Here is a 23,773-nt window from a genome sequence, read left to right as displayed (position 1 = left end):
TGTGCTGATACAACGGCTAACAAAGTACCTTATTTTGGTATAATGAAAAGCTATAAACATCAATTTGCTGTGCTTAAAGCACAGAAGCCCGCATAGATACTTTAACTCCACTATTTTACCTTCCAGAATACAGCTCTGAAGAAAGACCTGCCTTGAAAGTCCAGTGTATACCTCCTGGGCCATTGCCCACCTAAGAACATAAAAGTCCCCTACGAAGTTAAGAGAGCTAATGCAAAGAAGAAAACTGACTTCCTACGGAATCTCCTTCTGAACGCAGTAGTCAAAGACTAATGGCTCTAGAGCAGAATTCTGCTTGGCAATGAGGCAACGAAATGCTTTAGCAGTAGCCTTTGGTCAAAATCAAATCAGGCCTGGGACTAATACCCTGCAAGGAGGCTTCATTCAGAAATTTCTTGTCCAGTTAAAACTCCTGCAGCCCTGTTTTCTTGATGGCCTTTCCTCAACATTCTACCTGAATTCTTCCAGAATGAACGCAGTATTCTGATACTTATTTATCTTTCCCTGGTCTAATAACATCATCTTAATGGAAGTCAGCCATTAATTATTCCAATCTGACCAGAAACAGCATGGAGGCAGAAAGTGATTTTGGTATTTCAGTCTAGGATAATGTATTTTTCTTTCTTTCAACCTGCATTAAAAAAAAAAAAGTGTATTAAATTTTATAGTAATCTACAAACCTCTCAAGTAATATTTAAGATTTGGGAATGGAAAATTCTGAAGCCTGTTGAGATGATTCAAACTGATATTTCTTGGTAAAACACTCATTTTCTATTCTTTCCCCATCCATTCTACAAAAAGGAAAATTTTAAAAAAAAAAAATCTTTCCACTTTTAAACCCTTTTTACTTATAAATAGCTTTGCAATTCAAGACACCCAAGGAGAAACGGAAACTGATGCAGGAAAGAATTGCAAGAACGAATGAAGGACTAAAAAACCGCATTGTGCAGAAAGTTTCATCGGGCTGAATCCATCCAGCTCAGAAACAGCTACAGGATGACTAGATCAGTCTTCAGTGAGCTCTGTGAGTTTTTCCTGTTTGCTGGTAGTTCAAAAAATAATTGATAAATTAATTTCAAGTTGAATTAGACATTGTAAATTATTGTGAATAAGATGGTATCTGGAAAAAAAGGTCTGGAAGGATGATTTTGTTACCATTTGAAGGTGAAGGGGAGGGACATGGCTGTAGTCGTACACAACATAATCCAGCTGGCTAGGGTACTCCTTCAGGATACAGGCAAATCAGCTCAGCATCTGCCTGGGTTCAGAGCAAGGATCTGAGTAAAGGTCTAACTCTGAGATCTTCTATTGAACTTATTTTACTCCGTACAAGACACGCTTTTGGTTTGCTGGAAAAGAATGAATGATTAGGATGGGTAACTGATACATAAAGATTTTAGCCCTTGCAGAAATGAGAAGTCAGTATTATGAGAAGTTAAATAAATTTAATAGGACAAGATAAAAATCAAACATTTCAGGGTATTTACTAGCCCATTTGTCAGGGCACTTTTCTCAGAATCCAGCAGGCCAAATGTATTTAAAAAATCAGACTGAGTTTGAACCTTAGCGTCCCAGATGCCAGCTGAATAGCCTTGGAACTCGATTACAGAAAATACTACCAGTGCCATCATCCCCTCAGTTCTGTACGTAGTACAACAATGAGAAGTGCTGTCTACTAAAACCTGGCAGAGATCTGCTTCATAAACACGTTTCTGAAATGCTGACAGAACGTGATCATGTGTGTGTGTTATTGGAAGAATACGAGCCTTGGTTACCTAATCTGCACGTTTTTAATTTTGCAAATTATTTCCTCAGTGAAGTGTCTTCCTTACTTCTTAGATGCACAAGTTTCACTGTGTTTTAAATAAACTGAACTACATTTCATTTGTCAAAGGCTAAGAAAACATGCTCATTACCACATGCCAGCTGATAGGCAATCGCTTGGCAAACTGTTTTAACTCACTTGAGATGCTGAACACTAAAGTGAGGGAAATTATCCCATTTCTGACAGAACCGCTCATGGCTTTCTGAAGTCCTTTTGAAAGTGATGAAACAGCTAACTCTTTTTAAAGCTTGCACTGAAAGTCAGTTTCTGTAAACAACCCTTCTACAGCAGTCATCAGTTTGGCCTCAGAGGACGTTAACGCTTGTGCTCTGGTAGTTTAGGGTCCTATATCGTCAATACTGTTTTAATATTCCTTTCCCCTTCGTCAAGGATGTCAACTGTCAATGTACTGCATTAAAACACTAGAGCTATCAGGAAGCACCATCAGTTCTTTGCTGCAATTCCACGGAAGATACAAATACTTCATTCTGCGTCTCTTACAGCCTGTGGAAGCGTTGTATTTCAGCACTGGGCTCAGGAAGGCTCAACACAGAGCACTGAGCGCTCCATTAATCTTCCTTTCACTTTTACTGGGGAAAAAATGAAGTGAAGTGAAATAGCTTGTCTCTATCTCTGCACTTTCATATTTTAAACACTATAAAACTCATTTAACAGCCTCAGGATTTATCTTTTAGATCATTTTTGAGACTCTGCAACACTAAAAATTCTGTATTTAAAAAAAAAAAAAAGCTCATTGAAGACCAGCAAACTATTACTCTGCAGCTATATTAGCATTTTATTCTGTCTGGCATGGCTTTTAACTAGAGGAAGACAGATCTTCAAGGGCTTAGAATCTGCATAGGACAAGATGTTTCAAGATTAAGTGTATAATATACCAACAACTTTCTCGTAGCAGCACCCAAATACATCATCTCTTCGTGTAAAATTGAACTGACATCAATTCAAAATTGTATTACACCAATACCATTAATTTTTAAAAATTGTATTAAACCCCGAGAGCATCCAAATACAAACTTAATAGACATCAGAAGAGCAGTCGCTTCCCTCCATCTCTATTCAGGTCCTCTGGGGAGTGCTCCCTTCTCTTCTCCCTGGGAGAATCAGGGTGCCTCTTGCCTATTTCTTTTTGCTGAGTAGAAATATTGAGCTTTTCCTCAATATTTCTAAGATCAGGCTGCCTGGGCCTTTCATACGCAGACATCGAACAGCCTCACCTGGGAAAGGGAAACAGCTGAGCAACCGCACATACCTCACTGTATCTCCTCCACAATTAGAGCTCCAGGTAACAAAAACATACAAGAACATACCAGAAAAAACAACTTTATGCCACATTACTCTCCTAAAGTTGCTTTCCTCAAATGTGAGGTTCATCATGGAGTATCTTCTTTAAAGCTTTCCCAGAACATCAGTCTCATATGCCTGACTGACTACAAACACCTTGAGAATGTTGGTTTTGTCTCAGTAGATGATATAGTTTATGACTTTCTTCCATCCCTTGAATAGTCAGAAGGCCAAAGACTGAGAATTTTATAAAGAATTAAGTTATAAGTAGAAAAACAAGGCAAACGTTTAAGCCAAACCAACATAACTTGGCTATGAAAGATACTGGCAAAATCTATAAGCAACGACTTCAGAATTTGATCAAATGTGCTCAAATCTCCATGTGCAGTATCTCACAAATTACTTTTTTTACAATAACATTTCTATAAGTATGAGGGATTAAAACTGTATCTTTGTTAAAGATTAAACATAGTAGGAAGATCATCATTACAAACTGGATGTAACGAACTATCCTTGCTGACCTACAGGCGTCCTAAGACATAACACACGGGACCAAAATCACATCTTGAACACATGTTCAAATGTTTGCTACAACAAAATCACTAAATTTGGATGTGCTTTTTCTCGTCATTGTTGTTCAGTTTTATATTCTAAATAATGCAGTTGATAACTTCTGATTTTTATTTTAATAAATCCACCAATAATTCTATTAAAAACATGTAAGTTTTGTCAATTTACACCGATTGAAAGTTAATACTGTTCTCATTGGAAAATTATCTCTGTTTTAAAAATAAAGCTCTCACAGAAAGTTAGACACAGTATTTTAAGTTTGTGGTCAATAGCTCTATGTCCAAGTGGTGACCAGCAACGAGTGGCATTCCTCAGGAGTCGGTACTGGGACAGGTGCTGTTTAACACCTTTGTCGGTGACATGGACAGTGGGACTCAGTGCACCCTCAGCAAGTTTGCCAATGACACCAAGCTGTGTGGTAAGGTCAATATGCTGGAGGGAAGGGATGCCATCCAGAAGGACCTGGACAGGCTTGAGAGGTGGGCCCCTGCGAACCTCATGAAGTTCAACCAGGCCAAGTGCAAGGTCCTGCATGTGGGTTGGGGCAATCCCAAGCACAAATACAGGTTGGCGATGAATGGATTGAGTGCAGCCCTGAGGAGAAGGACTTGGGGGTGTTGGTTGATGAGAAGCTCAACATGAGATGACAATGTGCGCTTGAAGCCCAGAAAGCCACACCCTGGGCTGCATCAAAAGCAGCGTGGCTAGCAAGGCGGTGGAGGTGATTCTGCCCCTCTACTCCACCCTGCAGTGAGACCTCACCTGGAGTACTGCATCCAGCTTTGGAGCCCGCAACAAGAAGGACATGGACCTGTTGGAGCGAGTTCAGAAAAGGGCCACGAACATGATCAGAGGAATGGAGCACCTCTCCTTTGAAGACAGGCTGAGAGAATTGGGGTTTTCCAGCCTGGAGAAAAGAAGGCTCTGGGGAGACCTTATAGCTGCCTTCCAATACCTAAAAGGGGCCTACAGGAAAGATGGGGAGGGACTCTTTATTGGGGACCACAGTGATAGGACAAGGGGTAATGGTTTTAAACTGAAAGAGGGTAGATTTAGATTAGATACTAGGAAGAATTTTTTTACTGTGAGGGTGGTGAGACACTGGAACAGGTTGCCCAGAGAAGCTGTGGATGCCCCATCCCTGGAGGTGTTCAAGACAAGATTGGACGGGGCTTTGAGAAGCCTGGTATAGTGGGAGGTGTCCCTGCCCATGGCAGGGGGGTTGGAACTAGATGATCTTTAAGGTCACTTCCAACCCAAACCATTCTGATTCATGGAATCAAAAGAGGAATAGCTGCATCTTTGTTTTAATCTACCAAAAAAATCACGGCATACAGAACAAGTATTAGCCTGTTCCAATCAAAACCATGCAACACTCTCAGGATGATTTAATTTCATAGGATTCATAGATTTTGTGGGGGTTTTATCACATTGTAAGAGAATCACTACACTAAAACAGATGAAGAGTGAGAATTTGTGACTACACCTCAGTTCATTTTTTTTCAGAGTAAGACGTTAACGGTCCCTGGGGTAAACTGCTACACCTTTGAGCTTATGTGCAAAACTCACAGTATATTCGTTTGTTTTAGATTAGATAACTGCTGCTTTATTTTGACAAATGGCCAAACCCTTCTGGAAGTATCTTGGTATCTTTGAAATGTGTCTCCCTCTCAGCCATTTGTACTGTACAGTTTCAAAGTGCATTCTGATTTTGTAAAAATGAAGACACTTATTTGCAAGAGACATTTCAGATGTGCTCTGTGTGATACTGTAAGGGCTTCTGTGTATCCCTCTGGAACTATAAGCTACAGAACTGAAAAGCTCCACCTGCTCAACTTTCTGGTTTCCTAGACTTTTCTTCACGCTTTTCGTAAGTACACTTATTGTCTAATCAGCCTGCATATTCTTACACTATAATAATAACAATAATCTTATATTACATACAGACACCTGTATGTTCTTTATCTGCAAATTAAAAGATTAGCATATTCTGCAGGATTCATTCCTTAGATGGCTACACAATAGTACAACTTGTGAGTGAGAAAGCAGTGACAACATCTCTTACCAAACTTTTCTATTAGTGGAAGGACAGAAACGGAGGGAGAATAAAGAAGTTAGCTGAGAACAGCTAGTTCTGTGAAGCTGCAGTGACTTCTGCTGACAACACATTTGGTTTTAAACATCTTTTGTTCCACTGCAATTAAAAACAGAGTCAAATTTCAGATAGGACATTCTGATCAGTACATCCTTGCATACATACATCTATCTTCACTTAACAGCTGCTCTGAAATTCCTTTCAGAATTGAGGCATTGCACTAGAGAAATATAGTTCTACTATAGAACTATATTTCTACACTGTGGGCTCAACTCTTGACCTTCCTAAAATCCAGGAACATGACCAAAAATGGTATATAGCATTACACTATCCCATATGGATCTCAACCCATTGACTGCCTTTTAAAAAATAAAACTGATCAATAACCCTGATCTCTGCTGTGTCAAGTAACAGCATAAAGCCTTTCCTCTACCACAAAAAAAGAAACCGCATGCAGAGCAAACCAACCAGAAACACCTGATATGGAACCAGGACCAACTCTGAAAAACACTGCTCCTAAACATGCTATGGATAAAAAGCTTGATAAATGCATTTTAACTCAGCCATTTTTTAGACACAGCGTACTTTCATGACGTGGAAACATAACTGAAATTCTGCTCCTAGCTTCCTCTATGTCAAGGTAGCTTCTTTAAAACAACTCCAGAGACAGACCTGGAAATGGTTTTCTTGCACCCATGCAACTGAAATTTTAATATACCCATTCTTCAGAATCCAAAACCCCTAAATTTTTGTAAAAAGTTACAGGCACTGATATAGCCAATTACTGGTAGTTAATTACTCAACAAAAAGTGCCCCTTAGATTTCCAGTTCAAGACTCTCTCACCAGTCTCACTCATAGCCTGTGAGTGCACTCTCACAGGCTGTGAATTATTCGAGGTTGAGCTGCTTTCAGCCTCTTGTTTCACCTTCTACACTTTTTTCAAAATGAAACAGTCAGGGATTTTTAAGTTTACAACCCCAGTATTACTCTCTGACCCACAGACTATTAGTTATTAATATGAAGTACAGTAACTTCAAGAGACATCCACACAGAAGGATGGCCAGTATCTTGGTAGTTTCCTTTTTGCTTGATTTGGAACAGAAACTTATCTTTCCATTTTCCCCAATTCCAAATGCATACCAGCCATCATGCTGTTCAGCATGCGGCAGATTGAACTCTTTTGCTTGCTACGGTTTTATGAAGAATTTAAATCATGAAGCTGCTAATTGCGTACATGGGAACAGAAACTGCAATCCAGCAAATGCTACGCTGTTCCCATCCTATGATCCTGGATCCTGTCTTAGTTACCGAGAAGTTACTACATGTAACATCAAATTTCCTCCAAATTCAACAGGCAGCATCATGAAGTCTAACACCAAATTTTCCAACTACACTTCCTCACAGTTAAGCCCCTTAAAAATAACTACACATTTAACAATGGCTGCATTTTACTGAAATTCAACCACAGACAATATGCTCACAAGACCACACGGGCTGGAAAAGCCTCCGTAAGGTTGTAATCCCCTACATATACTAAATTATGCATATAGTAAACTTAGAATATTTAAAATAATCTGAAAGACTATCTAAGGTAATAGAGGGAGATTCCTTGTGTAAGGCTAGAAAAACCAATTTGCCCGGATACTTTGCATGAAGAAGTGAGAAGAATGGAGAACTGGAAGAGAACAGACGCTCAGACTGCTCACGGACAAGACTGTCCCTCTTAGACAGTGGCAGACCTACAGGATTTCCTCCATTTTCTGTAGTACTCCAACTGAGAAGCAGCCTCCTGACAGAACAGAGATAGAGTGGAGCCTTTTTACAACTGCAGTGAAAACTAAGTGTGCGGTTCCCACTATTGCAAATAAATCCTCTTGTAGCTTTTCCTAGAGCGTTGCCTAGGCTGACAACTTTAATCTCAGGACAAAGATTGATCAACCAGTACAGAGCATCTATAGGGAAACATACCTGCTGTCCACTCACCAAGTCAGAATAGACACACTCACCTGCCAGGACTAGGAAGCAAAAGTATTTCACAATTTTATTCCGTGGTAAGATGTAAATACTACAGAAAACACTAGTTATAAAATTCCAAAAATTCTCCAACTGAAGTTGTTATGAACAATAGCAAAGGAAAAATATTTAGGAATTAATCAATAATCACTTTATGCCCATTTTCATGTTACTATTTCTTGCATAAAGTTTTTTAATTTACTCTTGACTTTGTATCTTCTCATTTTTACTACCTAGTTATGTCCACAGAATGGATGCAAAAAGATTTCCATCAGCACATTTAATGAAAAACATTTCTTTCAAGCAAGGCACAAAATTTAAATTTATTTACGTAATTTGATTAATCCCAATTTTTGTTTTACATTAAGTACAAAAACCAACTTGAACGTAGGTGTAAATACAATTTCCACAAAGTAGGTCAATGAGATTCAAAATCAGTTATGTGTCCAGAACTGTAAAGCACAATTAAAAGCAGCCCAGGATATACAGATTGCTTACCATAACTGCTGAAAGAGCTCATAATGTATGAATATACTTAACAACCTCCAGTAGTAAGTTATCTCCTTTCTAATCTCTCATTTAAAAAGCATTTAGCAATTCTGTACCTAACAAAGGAAGCATTAAAGAATGAGTAGTGCAGACAAGGTTTACTCAAGCTATCTGAAGCCTAACCGAAATACATACACAATTAAAAATTAAATAACGAACAATGACTTAAATATTTTGGTTGAACATTTCTAAGAACATAAATGCTAAGATAACAGAAAAATAGCAACAGGTTCAAAGACTGATTTACTTCTCAAAGAACCTATGGTGTACTGTAGCTGCCAGAAAAATTTTAACAATTATAGAAAATCATATTTCCAAGTTTGATACGTTCATATTTTCTAGATGACATACATTTAAGACAACCATCCACGAACTTATTTACAAATACAAGCTTGTTCATTTTAAAATCTGTATAAAAAAATCAGTTTTGGCACTACTCATAAGGCAATGGATAAGATAGCAAAACACATAATGAAAGCATAACCAGAAGAAAATCATATTCTTTAACTTATTATTTAAAGAAACAGTGAGACCTTAATTATAATTAAAGAGGAAATTAAAGAATCAACAAGTCACTAAAATACCCTATCCAAAATACTGAAGATTCTTTTTATATGCAACAGGAAATTGCTTTAACCTGTGAAGCCACTGTGCCATGTCTTCTGGGAGAACCTGATAGTTCTACGGTTATTAAATTATCAACCTTGCTTTATTACCAGAAAATAGCAAAAAGCTTAAGGAGAACATGATTTTACTTCTTAAGTAAGCAGAAAAAATATTACTCTGAAGTCCAGCCTTTTTTAATGGTCTATAAAAAACCCCCGAAGATAATTTTGCCATTCACTCCACTAGTAAAGACCACAGTTTCAGACTTTTTTTTATTGATGTGAATGGTTTAAACAACTTCCTTTTTGCATTTCCATCAACTTCAATGATAGTTGAACCTTAAAATTCAGTTTCTCAGTGTTGCCACATTTGCACTGCAAAGACTGCTATCCCAGATTTCATAAACTGTGGATTTCATTTAAATTTAAAAAATAATCTTTGCATTTATCTTAAATTTATAAAAACATTTTTTCAAAACTTAAGGCAAAAAACAAGTTTTATTGGTTATGTTTCTTGAAGTCTGAGCAGGTGTACGAGGCTGTTTAAATATCAAAAAAGCTAACGCCATATACAGTATTACCAACAAAAGTAAAGAATAGGCAGCATGCACCCTTAACATGAAAAGAAAATTTAATTTTACAAGATGTTTAAATAATCCAAAGGCAAAAAGTGTCTGTCTCCTCCAAGAGTATCTTCATAAAACATGGAAATTTTAGACGACATCAAGTTACTAAAATATTCCGTTCAACGTTTATACAAATACATTACTACAATTATAAGTTTACATACAATCAACTGACATCTCAGTGTTAACTAATTACTTAAATTTACAAGACAAACATAAATAAAGCTGTTAAAACAGGCAAGTACAGTACTGATCTATCATTCAGCACAATGTATTTGTATTTCTTTCACCTTGAAAAGAATCAGATAAGAATTGTGCGAAGTCATTCTCCAAACCTAGAAATAAAATAAAAGAGAATTAAGTATATCCATGTAGGTTTTACACAGCATTGGCATATTCCAAATGCCTAAGTCCTGTTTTCAGGCATGTAATTTACCATTTAGCAACTGTTTGTCTGTTTCTCAGAAGAGGCCACAGTCTTTAAGGTTATTTTTAATAATGACATCAGTTACAGCATCAAAAACAAACTGCACATTTTTTGTGTCTGTGGCACATGTGAAGTGAGTGTAGATTTCCTTTGTGTCCTTTCTCTTGTTCAGATCTTCGAACTGACACTGAATGTAAGCAGCTGCTTCTTCGTAAGTGTTTGATCCTAGAAGGAGAAAATTGCTCAGTAAGCAGGTTTCAAATTGAGAAAGCCTAAGATGCATGCTATATCTTTGAAGGAAGTGGTTCTTTAGAAATAGTTAACCTAAACCTGAAGAGGAGTAATTCCACAACCACTGCTTTAAGATACCATAGATAAATCCTGAAGGAAACTTTTTGGACACATTTTTAAGAATAAAAACTAAGGACTCAAATTTCAGCTGCAGGAAGAAATCTTTCCATTTCCTTCAGTGGCAGACAGAAAAAGTCATTAATGACCCATCATGGTTTCCTCGATTAGGATATTTTGTTTCCTTCATTCAAGTTATTCACTTTCCATTTTTATGTTTTTAAAGGGTTTGGGTTTTTCCCAAACTCAATTAAAGACATACACATTTCTCCTAAGCTTTTACCTCCCAATGTGCTATTTTCTGTATAATATAATAGCCTGAAGTTACAACGAATATGATACATAAAAAGTCTAAGACTTGTTAAATTAAATCATCCTCTTTTTCTATGTATTTCCTGAATAAGCCACCTACTTTAACATGTATGTACATTCCCTGTTCAAGTAAACTCTCACGTATCCTCAGGGATTCCTGCTACTGAAAAAATTATATCTAAATACAAAAATAAGAGGACGTCAGAAAAAAAGAATGGGCTAAATAAATTAGGCTGAAAAGAGCTGCTGCAGCAGTAACATTTAAATGCTATCAGTGGACCAGAATTATTTCCCTGATTAAAAAGACGAATCCGACTTAGCACTATTTCATTCGTGATCCATAAAAACAAACCCCCATCTTAAACTATATTTCATTTAAACACTTTAGATACTGAGAGTTATTAAACTCCTCCAGATTTGCGCATCAAAAATGACAGAATTTAACTAAAAATTACTTGACACCTGCACCCCCCTCCAATACCTGCATATTCAGGGTAGCAAATAGTGAGAGGACTCCTTTTTATTTTTTCTTCAAAAAGATCTTTCTTGTTCAGGAAGAGAATAATAGACGTGTCTGTAAACCATTTATTGTTGCAGATACTGTCAAACAATTTCATGCTTTCATGCATCCGATTCTGTAATTGGAAAGAAACACCTTGTTATATTTTATCAGCCTGCAGTGGTAAAATCAGGATACATGTTTTTGATTAGTTACAAATGAACCAGATAAGTTAGAAAAACTAAGTTTCTAGCATACAGAATCACATTTTACCACAGGAAAATAAAACACAGAGAGGCCAAGACCACTACCAAGAACACTTTCACGAGTAGGGTATAAGCAACTACTGTGTTTGGGTTGTTTTTTTTCTTTTTTTCTTTTTTTTCTCATTTGCAAGCTTAGGCTGTTTAATTTTTTAAAAATTTTTGGTGTGTTTTAACATTTTGCAGTACAGACATTCTATAAGAGCTGCTGAGTTACCTGAATTTTTCTTATATTGATTAGATCTTCTGGAAACTGAAACTGAAATTGTGCACCTAGCTGAGATTCCAGCATAAGAAAAAAAAATAAAAATTTCTATAGAACTAGAGAATCAAATGAGCAGATTTTTTTCCTTTTACCCTAATTTTCAACTCTGTAGAAAAACCATCCAGTGTGTAAGTACTTTGGCCAAGCTCCACTCATTTAAGTAGCAGGGTGCTAGCTATGACCTTCTTTGGCTACATTTGACTTGAAAGGGTTTTTTTACGTCTCTCTCCTCCCCAAACTATAAGAAGTTGCAGAACATGAGGAAGAGCACAGAATTAATGATTCACATACGATAGATAAGCATCACTTTAGAGCACTCAGATAGTAAAAAGACTGCACGCACTGCATACTGACATGGGAGGAATCACACCTTGAAAAAGGAGAAAAGAGTGGAAGGGATTGGAAGGGAGGAAGAAGAGAAAAAATTCTGCCCCCCCCCCCCCTTTTTTTTTTTTTTTTTTTTTTTTTTTTTTTACACATTTGCAGAAAAATTTCACATTTAGAAAGAAAAACTGAAGACTGGGGAAAACAAAACATGCAGTAAAGTACGAACAGGTAAGCCAAGCAATCTTATTATATACTTCTAGCATACATAAAGAGCCTAAAATGTGTATTACTGACCATCTATCCTCATTAATTTATGCATCCTTTACTACATAAAAGAATGTAGCTGAAGAGAATACTTGTCTCATAGCATTCCTTCTGAGAACATGAGGAAATACTGTGAAACCTGAAAGCACGAATTCTATCACCGTATCTCTGAGACCTTTTACACAAAACCCATACATCTTATAAAGCAGTAATACTCTAAAAGATGTATTTATATCTTTGCTTTCAAAGTTATTTAGTTTCTACCCAACAACTATTCCTGTTTTCAACATTAAGGTACTTGCCATTTCCTCATCTTCAGCCAAGACCAAGTCATAATCACTTAACGCCACACAAAAAATAATTGCTGTAACACCCTCAAAACAATGAATCCACTTCTTCCGCTCTGATCTTTGGCCTCCAACATCAAACATTCTGCAAAACAGAAGTACAAAGCAGGGAATGAACTTTGGAAGTTTTAGCTTTCTGAATATTAACCAATAAAAGCTGAAAGCATCAGCTGTGTAAGCCAGATCACAAAATTTTTTAGAAGGCATACAAATCTGCAACATTTATTACTATTTAATGTCTTGATATTAAAAAAAACTGTTTTCACAAAGCCTTAAAAGTCTTCTTACACAACATTTTACAAAACGTGAGAAAGTGTGAGATGAAAGCTAAACACAACTGATTATTTACAAATAATTTGTACTATATTTCATTAACAGTTAATTGCAATCTATAAAAAAATAAAAATACACAGCTAACTACTAATTGTAAACGAGATGAAACTGTTACTCAACCTTTAGCCCAAATGAATAAAAAGTTTAGAAAAATAAAAGGTATTGATCAAGAGTGTTAAGATTCTTTAAGAGCAGAGTGGTGTCTGTTTTAATACTTTGAAATAATGCAATATGAAGGAAGATGGATACAAGTAAAAATGACTTGATGATTGTTTAGTATTCTGAATATAAATATATAAAATTTAATTTTCACTTTTTCAATTTTAATCTGGAATCTCCAAATCCTGGTGCGTTTTAGATCCTCACTCTCCTAAACCAAACTGCAACTTGATCTATTTTTCAACTGTCCATGTTTAAATAGAATATTTAAGAGACAAAATTATTTTCAAAGTTCTCTTAAAAGACAAATTAAGCATTTACCTAACAAGAATAATCATTTTCCCTCTAATAAAAGTGTTTGGGTTTTTTTTGAAATGCAGGTAAGTGGGAGAACTGAGCTATAAAGGTGAATTTTGTTTCTTTTGAATTCTTAGCTTAGCAGAAATAGAGCAATAGGAAAAGACCACATTCCAGAACTTAACAGCACTGGATCAGCAAATTAGCACGATATGAATGGATTTGCTTTTCTCTGCTATCTCAACGCTTTAAATGGCCATTTACTATTATGGGCTACAGCCACTCTGAAAGACAGAGCTTTCATTAGACATCATTAGGAACTTCAAGTATTTTGCAAGCCAGATAAATAGCATCTGAACCGTGAATCATGGGGGCAGAGGGGTGGGATGGACATCCAACACCAATAAAAAAAATAAAAAAAAAAGAGAGAAAACAGAATTTTCCCACCTATTCCTTTCTTATCACAGAAAAGGTTTGGTTGCCTCAAATTGCTGCAATGAGTTACAGCTTCAAAACAATGCAAATATGTCACGTATTACTTCCCTCGCTATGTCAGTCAATGTTCTATCACGTAAACATATTTTTTCCTCCTACTTACACGAAAATGCAATTATACCTTTTAAAAATGGCCTGACTTCTGTCTTCAGAGCTTTTCACAAGTAATTTTAACTTTTTTCTATATTGTCACAAAAAAGAGCTTAGAAGTCAGTATGTATAAAAATGTTCAAATGGGAGGAGGAAGAGAGAGAAGAAAGAACAACAGAGGACAGACCAGTTCCTACATCTCCGTCCTCTTTGTTGTAAGTAGCAGAACGGCCAGCTCTATCATGAAAACCTCAGTTAGGCAAAAGTGTCATACAAACAGGAAGAGAAATCCAGACCAGAATAACAGTTGTTAAGATGCATAGTTACAATTCTTGTAAAGATATTCCAGCATGGCCTAAAAATCATTCAGAATTATATTAGTAATAAGGCTATCATGTTGAGGGGGTTTTGTCAGAAAGTGCGGCATGTAGGGTTGAACAATACTAAATCTCATTCTTTATAGGACAGAAGAGAATACAAAATAGAAAAATTAACTGAGAAACTGAACAAGAAAAATGCTCCTTTTATTTTTTGTGGACATCAGCTTCTAAGGAACATGAGAAATTAAATGCTTTATACTGATGGCAGTCCTGTAATGTGAATCTGCATGGGTCTCACCTAGTTCAATAATATCTCATGGCAGTGCTCCATGCAAAAGTATTACTACTAACATGGTAACTGATAGGCATAAGAAAACAAGGCACAACTTCCGTATTAATAAAGAACTGTTGTAGTAAGTAATCTTTCAAAGAACAGCTGAAATCTGTAAAGAAAATAGGTCTGCACAAGAGGCATTGTATGATTTTGGCTTATTCAGACTATGTTGCCAGCATATACCCTGAGAAGGGAGGAAAAACGCAGAAGACAGACAACTTCTAGAACATAAGAGAAATTTAATTTCCATATTTATGCACTCATTTTTGAATTTTTTGTATACTAAAATCTAGTGCTGAATGAAGCCTTGGCACCACAGTTTCACAGTGAACACGCAAGAAACAACGAGAAATAAGAACCCAATGGATTGTTTTCTGTAATGAAGCTTCTTCTCCATATGATATGAGTGCAGACATACAGAAAAAAAACCCTATTTGGCACACAAAATTAATAAAAAAAGTAAGGCTGCAAGTATCTTTCAGAAAAATTAGCTATTCTGAACAGAGTGGTCTTCAAGTACGTAAGCTTTCCATCTGCCCTCTTACAAGTCATACTGAGGCCTATTAGGTCACAGTCCCAAAAGACTGAAACACTCACAGAAGCTGCTCTAATCTGCAGACAAATTTTTAAAAGTTTTTAAAGAATCATTTACAGATTCCACTTTCCAATATGTGAGGGCATGCACACAGCCTTATGTGCAAGCCCATCTTTTAAGCACTTGCCTCAGGTGCTAAAATTCATAGTACCGTCCACGATTCGACTACTCAAAAGAACCATATTTTGCTTACGCAAGGTAAGTCAGAGCCTACAATGAACTAAAAAGAAATACAAGGCAGTGCTGAAAGTAATGAAGTTTGTAACAGCTGAATCTATCCCCCTTATACAAAGAATGAAGATCTAGACAAATGCTTTTTAATGACTTTCCATTATTTAAAGAAGGTAGACTTCTCCGATGAGATTACAAGGCGACTATGCCACATTAAGACAAATTACTTGACTGAAGTAAATGTAAAACATTAAAGACACTTCTCTAGTCATCACTCCCCTAAGCTATGTTACTTAGGTATAATAAACAGATAGCTTTCTGAATGGTTTATCTGCAATTGTGCAAATGTAAGGACTTACGCAAGGTCCTTTCATTAGCACAATGTTTCTGAAAGCTAGTGTTGCCAGATTTGCTACGTTATGCTTCTTTCAGACTATTTCAGCAAAGAACATGATTCCAGTACCATAGAAAATGTGATGTGGGATAAAAGGACACCAGATATTTATTATGATTGCTTTCACTTCTTTTTTAAGGTTATACAAGTTGTTTACTCCAGTCCCCAGCCTTGCAAAAGACTGAATTTGGCAAATGTTTTTTTGAGGCAGGGTGTTTACAAAAATATGATACTGTCCTGGCCACTGAAATGAAAAACAGGTGCTCTCTTTTACCTCTCTAGCCTTCAGAGTAGGGACAGCATCTCACTTCAGAGGAGAGGAAAGAAAATAAGAGCGAGAGACTTATGAGTTGAAAAGAAACTAAACTACTTTAAAATAATAATAAATAATAATAATAATAGAAATATATACAAAACTAGTATGGAGCTCCCAGGATGACAATCAAGTCAGCAGCAGGTGCTCGGAAAGTCCCAGACTGGACTGACCAACGGAGCTGGACGGGAGCTGAACTCAGGAACTGGATTCAGGAATCCAGAGATCAGAATCAAAGGGAGACAGACAGTCCGTCCTCCTTGGACACCAGCCATTGAAGAAAGAGGCTGACCCCTTTGATCACTTAGCTTTTATACTGAGCATGATACAGACAGGATGGAATACCCCACTGGTCAGTTTTGGGTCAGCTGTCCTGTCCACTCCTCCCCACAGGTGCAACCCGTTTACACTCTTCCACTTGTGACCCTCTAACTTGGTACATAACACAGTTAGCTGACCTTATAACGATAAGTGTAAGAAAGCAGGAGCCTCTCTGCATACCATTCCTTGGTACTCGCTATAAACATTAGACCTTATCTGCTAGGAGCGGACACTGTCTGAAAGATATGCCGTTAATTTCAGAGAGTTAGAAGAGGCTTAACTGAAAAGTAAAATTACTGAAAAGAAAATGGTTCTGTTTTCCTCAGACTAGGACAGATACACATCTGGAAAGTCTCACATATTACAGAGTTATTAAAACCAACCTGTATTTTTTTTTATTACCCCTCTTTCCTGTTTTCCCTGGGCTGTAAAATGGCAGGGGGGGCAGGTAGACAAAAAAAACCCTACCGATTTAATGTTAGTGTGCTACATGACTAGGTAAATTGCACTAGAAGAGATTCAATTAGAACTGATATTCTTAGAAATCTTCAAGTGTTTGAGTTGCTAGATTTTTATTTAAAAAAAAAAAACACAGTAAAAAGAAATAAAGAAGAAAACAAATTAGAAGAAAAATAAAGACCCTTGGCTTTCTGATCAAAAACTGTCAGAAACATTATAACCTCTAACGAGGTCTTCTACTTGGGTATGCAAGTGACAATGCTCATTGCCTATTTAATGTTCTACAATGGAATAATGCCATCTTAAAAACATTTTAAAGATTACTCGTGTTAGAATTTTAAAGTGAAAAAAGCATTCCTTAGGATTGTTCCTTACCTTCAGAGATACCTTTCAGGGTAAGTCTCTCAAGATCACCCTATATAAATTCAAGTCAGCCATCAACTTCTACTTAGTTCTCAAATAATTAGCGATGGCTGCACCCATAGGATATTTCATACTTCTGTCAATTCTAATGCTAACATTTTATAATTTTGTACTAAGACCTGAATTTCCATAAGATTTTGTTAAATTATCAGAAGAACATTTCAACAAAATAAGGTGTTCTTTGAAGACAAAAGTAGTAAGTAATCAGACTCAACTTCCAAACTAGTCTATAGAAACAGGATGAAGATGACTTGCTATTTGCATTTTAGATTGAATCAATAATCAAAGCTATGCTAAGCACTTTAGGGAGAAGGCTGAAATGAGGCTCAACCTCAAAGAATCTAAACACACACAGGAAAGAAAAGATAATGAAAAAAAAATCCCTGAAGTATACAATATTGCAGTTAGTCATGTTTATGTACCCTCACCCTGGTATAATCAAACCTTTTATGCTTTTAGTTCATCTCAAAAGTTCTTTTCAATGTTATGTAAGAGTATACTTCTTCAAGCGCTTTCAATAACTCATTAAGCCTAAGGCACCTAAAATTTAAACACCTGCGGTACAGGTGTTCAAATGTACAACATTACAGCTAAATACTTCCAAAGGCCTGTCTTAAAGTTGCACATTTTATACAAGTATAATCATATGGTCCTTATAATGGACTTTGTAGGACTGTAATCATATGGCACTTATAACAGTCCTAATAATCAGTACAGGCTGGATGTAGAGCTACCTGTCTACGTATTCATTGAGAATGTAGAAAAATTTAAACACATTACAACAGGTAACTGAACAAGAAACATTAGGAAGTGATTGAGAAAATGGATAGCTCCTCAGAACACTGAAGATCTCTCCTGAGGCTTGGCTAAGGACTACTATTCTTAGGTTTGCAAGAGATTCATTCCCATTTACCGGTATTTTGTATACTTAAACCCTAAAACAAGGAAACAAAACGTATTTCCACAGTACTGATGGCCCTGAAGCATCCATATTACAACACCTGCTATGCATTTACACAAAAAAAGTATTTTCCATGAAGATACTAAACAAATACATTGGACAGACATGCTGACAACAATCTCTGAACAATCTAAATGCAGATGCAATGTGAGCTTTACTGAGTTTTCTTCTCATTCTTCCTGATCAGTCAGAGGTAGAATATTATTACATTTGTACTATCCTATGCTTTCATCATTAATGTCTTTGGACACACATTACAGGAAACATAAGTCACACTCTTTCATGACTAAATAAAGTACTACCTTAAAGTACAATACATATTTGAATTCAGTTCTTCAGGAAAATGGATTTACTCTTTCATACAACAACAGCAAACATTTACAAACCTCCAGCTCTCCAACGGAATTTAAAGGGAAGAATCTGATAGAACAGCAGTTATTTAATATAGCAGAAAATGAGATTTAATTTACATAAAAAATATCTTTACAAAAAGCTTCCAATAAAACCAAAGCCTTTATTACTTAATATCTGCATATTTATTCTGAGTTATAGGAGGAGTTCCAACAACTCCCACATCCCTTCAGAAAACTGAGCCGAGCGTGAGGTTTTTTTTCAGAGAAAAAGGGGAGGGAGATATCAAAGTTGTGATTAGACAAATTTGTTACATTACATCATTGAAAGCCCATCTCCTATAACTTTACAGAAACCATAACAGACAGAGGAACATGCAGCATGATTTACATACTTAAAATGAAGATCTTTGAAAGTAAAGTGAGTTTCCACTATTCCTGTAGTTTTCACTCTAGTCCTGAGAACGTCCTGTTGGGTTGGAATGTAGCTGGTTTGTGCTATCCTGTCCAAGTCATTCAAGTAACTGAAGGTAAAAATAAACACTGCTTTCAGTTATTCATAAAACAGTAACAAGATAAGTACAAAGACTTACAGAAGTTCTAGGTCCATTAATTATATTGTGCTTGACTTTCATAGAATAGCTTTCTCTGAGATGAGACAAAAGACAAGACACATTATTTCCCTCAATTTTCTGAGGTTTTTTTGAAATAAGGTTTAGAGACACAAAGATATTTCATCCTGGAAGAAAGAAAACTTATGCAATTAACTCCAGTACAAAGAATTCTTCTTTTGAAATCGCAAAATTCAAACATGGTTCCACATATACCAACGTTATTTGCACTAGAACTCCTTCATCTTTGTAACCTACTGAACTCCAAGTTAAACTATAACCAAAGCACCAAATTACCCTGGATCTGATAATACGGACAAAAAGAACAACGCAGTGTTTTGGCCAGAATTAATTTGTTTAAGAAAATGATTAATAAATAACAATTAACTTTCTATTGAGAATTTCTAATAGTACATATTTTTTACAATAGTAAACTTTCATTGCCAAAATTCTTGCAATGCAGGCCAAGAAGCCCAGTGTTTCTAAAAACCATACAAATCTCATTTGTGCTTTTCCCACAGTAAATAGGGAAGGCATTAAGTTCTTCTTTCAGTCTAACCAGAAATTAGCGACTTTAAAGATACGATTGTAGTGCTAGAACAACATTTTTGTTATGAAACTGGTGGTAGAGGTATCTAAAACAACATAGAACAGAGAAGGTTATTAGAGGAAAGTAACCATCCTCCAAATGAAGTGCTCCGTATTGAAGAAAGTTTATGCAAGTGCTATTTCTTAAGTCAAGAGATCTGTCATCGTGAGCTCAGCTTGTTGCCATCCACCTTCTGTACCCCTAGGAGAACTTCAGTAAACAAGTAACAACCATGCTGGGAGTATCAATGTTATTTCAATACAATTTGATCACATTCTATTCATTCAGCATGCCATTACTCCAGCTATAGTCTTCTCAGTAACCTTACCTGCATGTTGTTTATTTATGTAGTTATTCTAAAGAACAGAAGTGCCTTATTTTAAGGAAAGTGAAAACCAACTTCAAACACTACAAATCAATTCAGCTTTAAAAATTTGCCCTATAAGGCCAGTATCACTACTATGTCATTCTTTACCATCTTACCTCTCCCTCAATGGACTCTTCCTTGCTGAATCATTGCTACTTGCTGCCATCACATATTTCTCACACCCTTGAATCCTTACTGTTTTAGTTCTTTAATAAGCACCCTAGCACAGAAAACACATCCTGACTGTTCCCTTTGCTCAACCCATTTCTAACAGAGACCACTAATTAACAAAGAAAATGCAGCAATGTTGAATGACAGAAGAAACTCTATTATGAATGTGAAAGTGGTATCCTTGGTAACACAGATTCACATCACGTAATCAAGTTTCCTGGACATGTTCAGATACTAACAGGTATTGAGTTATGTTTTTGTAAAAAAAAATTGCTATGTAACGCATTAAAGCATCTTAAAACAATCTTTGTCTTCCTCAAAAGGACGAAACAACAGGTCAGAACATGACTCAAATTCATAATTATACCACACCTCTTCCTCTCCAACTCTGAAGGTTAGTTGCAGCATTTTGACCCAAGTAGACAGACAGTATCTTTGTCCAGATACTTCTATATTTTCCACCTACATGGGAGCAGGATTTTTCAAAAGATGAGACTTCTATTGCTTTAGGTACTAGGTACAAGACAAAGAGGGTCCTGTTTGTCACATAGTACTTACTAGGCAGCAGAGTCATTAAGCTGGTATTCTCTAGATCTGTTGAAACAAGCTTGAACTCCAGTGTCTTTCCACAGTCTCTTGATAACTCCAGCAAGCTCTGCAGTCATAAATCCTTCTTCTGCTGCTCCAGCTAACACAAAGAGTTGCCGAGCATCATCCTTTAGGATGTAAACAGAAAGTGGAGAGACAAACATTGAGAAATACAACGGAAGTACTATCACCTAAGGACTATATTCAGCAAATGAGCTACTTTTCTAACCTGGTAAACATGAATGTAACTAAACCAACAAACGTGAAGGAAAACAACTGGGCTTAGTTTTCTGCATAGGATATTAATTCCCACATTTTTCAACAACAGAAAGAGCAGTTAACCAAATTCCTCATCAGCTGATAAAAGCTTCTTCTGATCTATTTATAATTTGAACTAAGCTTCTGTAAAGCAAAGTAGTAACATATTTTGTGCTCAAGTCTCAAGTTAACCTTACTTGTTTATCAAATACCACAAACTGAATGGAATAGTTACAATGCATACTAGAACCTTAAGAAATGCAGATGTATGTTGATTGACTGAAGAAAACATATTAAACACTTAAGCTTCAAAAACCAACTTTCTTTGAAAGTGACAAATATTCATTTCTTCACAAATCATGCATCCAGAAATAGAAAAATATTTCTTAAAGCCTTTCCAGATAAATCACTTACAAACATCCATTACCTTAATTTTTCTAGAGACCAAGTTTTCTTGGTAATGCTGTATCAAGCAAACATCAAGATTTTTAAGACAGCAAATGCTGGATTTTAAGACTATGTATAATGACTGCCTTTGAAAGTGAGGCTAATGGAGCACAGGATATCGATCTCCCAGTATCCTGTAACAGAATTTGACCAGTTGGCTACCTTCATCCAATTTTGACTGAGGAAAGAAACTTAAAAATGTTAGCCCTGTAAGGCATTGGAAAAAGAGGATAGTAGCTGGGCAGAGGAAAGAGATCCACATTAGTACTCTCCTGTGGGTAGCTGCCTGACCTTGGTTATTAGCTGTATGTGATCTAATGCAAAGGTATGTCAGCCAGAAAAATCAGCATACTTGTGGCTTGTAGCTACTACCCACAGCATGCACTGTTTGTCCAATAATTAAAAGAGAACAGATGATACTGGAAAGGAAGAAGGAGAAAATAGAGACTTAGGCACATCAGCTGGAACAGAAAGTATTTCAAGAAAGAAGAGGATTAACACAAGCAACATATAAGGTTAGTCTCACAAAACAGTGAGTGTAGATACAGACATGAATTTGTAGGAAAATCTGGTTCTGTCACCTTTGCTACTCAAACAATAAGCTGTGAAAAAAATCCACATTTTCAGGATAAGCACAGAAAGATTATGACAGCTAACAGGAAAATTGTTTGCAAACGGATGGAGTAATATCGATATTCACAGCTTGAAAACAAAAAGCTTGCAGTTCAGTCAACTCAAAACAAACTTGAAGAGATTTATGTATATCTATATGTAAACATATGTATTTATACATATGAACAGGTAACTGATATATAGTTCAAAAAGTCTTTTGAAAGCTAGAATAGCTACAAATCTAAAATGAACATTTGTCAAAGAAATTAACAGAATAACAATTACTGTACAAGCACAGGACAAATTGTGGAAAATTAATAAAAATTCGGTCGATTGCACTAATAATTACATTTTAAAAAAACAGAGTAGTAAAGATCCAAGGGTTGGACACTTCGATCTCACTGACTGTAGTCTGAGCAACATTCCTGCATAAAAGAAACTCGAATGACATTTCTGATGCTGAATATTGTTCGTAGATGCAAATGCCAAGGACCTACATCTCATAAAAGCATCGGATCTTAAAGAAAAGCCAATATATTAAGACACATGATAGAAACAGCTTAGAAACTGACAGTCAATTTTGTCATGAATGATTATGTCATTTTACACCTAACATGGTCTGACTTTTAAACATACGAGATTTACTCCATTTCAAATAGCTCTAATCTCTACATGGTCTAAAATGGCAGGGATGGGAAAGATCCATTTCAGCTTTTTAAAAAGCCCAAACATTAAAATAAAAAGTGGTCTCTGTTACCCCCATACTCCCTTTTCTAAGGATGGCAAGTACTACGGATACCGTAAGTGAGGTAGCATGCAACAATCAAGTCCTATTTTCATTATTAACCAATGCTAGATACTTTGCTTTAATTATACTGGGGTGGGGCAGCTTCCTCTCTAGGTGTCACTATTTTTATACCAGATTTCATAAATGAGAATGTAAAAAAAACTAATTTAAGCATCTCTCTAACTAATTATAGCAAATCTTATATTCAGAAAACATTCTATGGTCCTTTAAAGCACATTCACTAGATGTCTCTCAAAAGATACTTTACTTTCTACTTTAGTACTGAAACATCCTGTAGGACAAAGGAAGATACACCAGTCTTGAGACTGACCATCACTGAAGCTGCTGGTATAATCTGTGCTCCCCTGATTCAAAAGCTTTAAAAAAGAGAAAGTTCAGCTCACTGCTGTTACCATTAGTCTTATGACAGAAATAAGAGTATATGATTTTCCAAACAAACATATTCCATTTAGCATAAAACCCTCAAAAATTCCCCTCAGAAATTGAAGAAAGAGTCTGAATGTAACAGTTTTTCTCAGGAATTAAAATTTTGAGCTTTTTTTTTTTTTCCAAAACCCAAAAAACGTTCCAACAAAATAGAATAAAATTTAAAAGGCTGTACTATAGTAACTGCGGAGTAACTATACATTTTTTTAAGAAGTGAGACAGATG

At 36.1% G+C, this 23,773-nt stretch overlaps 1 protein-coding gene across 1 annotated transcript in view; it reads right to left on the bottom strand.

Annotated features, from left to right (window-relative positions):
• Window positions 1-7,927: 7,927 nt before the first annotated feature.
• GNAI1 (G protein subunit alpha i1) overlaps window positions 7,928-23,773 on the bottom strand; it is a 38,247-nt gene continuing 22,401 nt past the window's right edge. The window contains exons 4-9 of the mRNA XM_063323533.1: window positions 20,968-21,125; window positions 19,067-19,195; window positions 12,612-12,741; window positions 11,173-11,326; window positions 10,041-10,256; window positions 7,928-9,939 (exon numbers count right to left, since the gene is read on the bottom strand). Of these exons, the coding sequence (XP_063179603.1) occupies window positions 10,066-10,256; window positions 11,173-11,326; window positions 12,612-12,741; window positions 19,067-19,195; window positions 20,968-21,125 (762 nt within the window). The 3' untranslated portion in view covers window positions 7,928-9,939; window positions 10,041-10,065. The remainder of the gene's footprint in view (window positions 9,940-10,040; window positions 10,257-11,172; window positions 11,327-12,611; window positions 12,742-19,066; window positions 19,196-20,967; window positions 21,126-23,773) is intronic.

The sequence above is a fragment of the Chroicocephalus ridibundus genome, chromosome 1, assembly GCF_963924245.1.
Source record: "Chroicocephalus ridibundus chromosome 1, bChrRid1.1, whole genome shotgun sequence".
NCBI lineage: Eukaryota > Metazoa > Chordata > Aves > Charadriiformes > Laridae > Chroicocephalus > Chroicocephalus ridibundus.
This window is presented reverse-complemented; position numbering and strand designations above follow the sequence as displayed.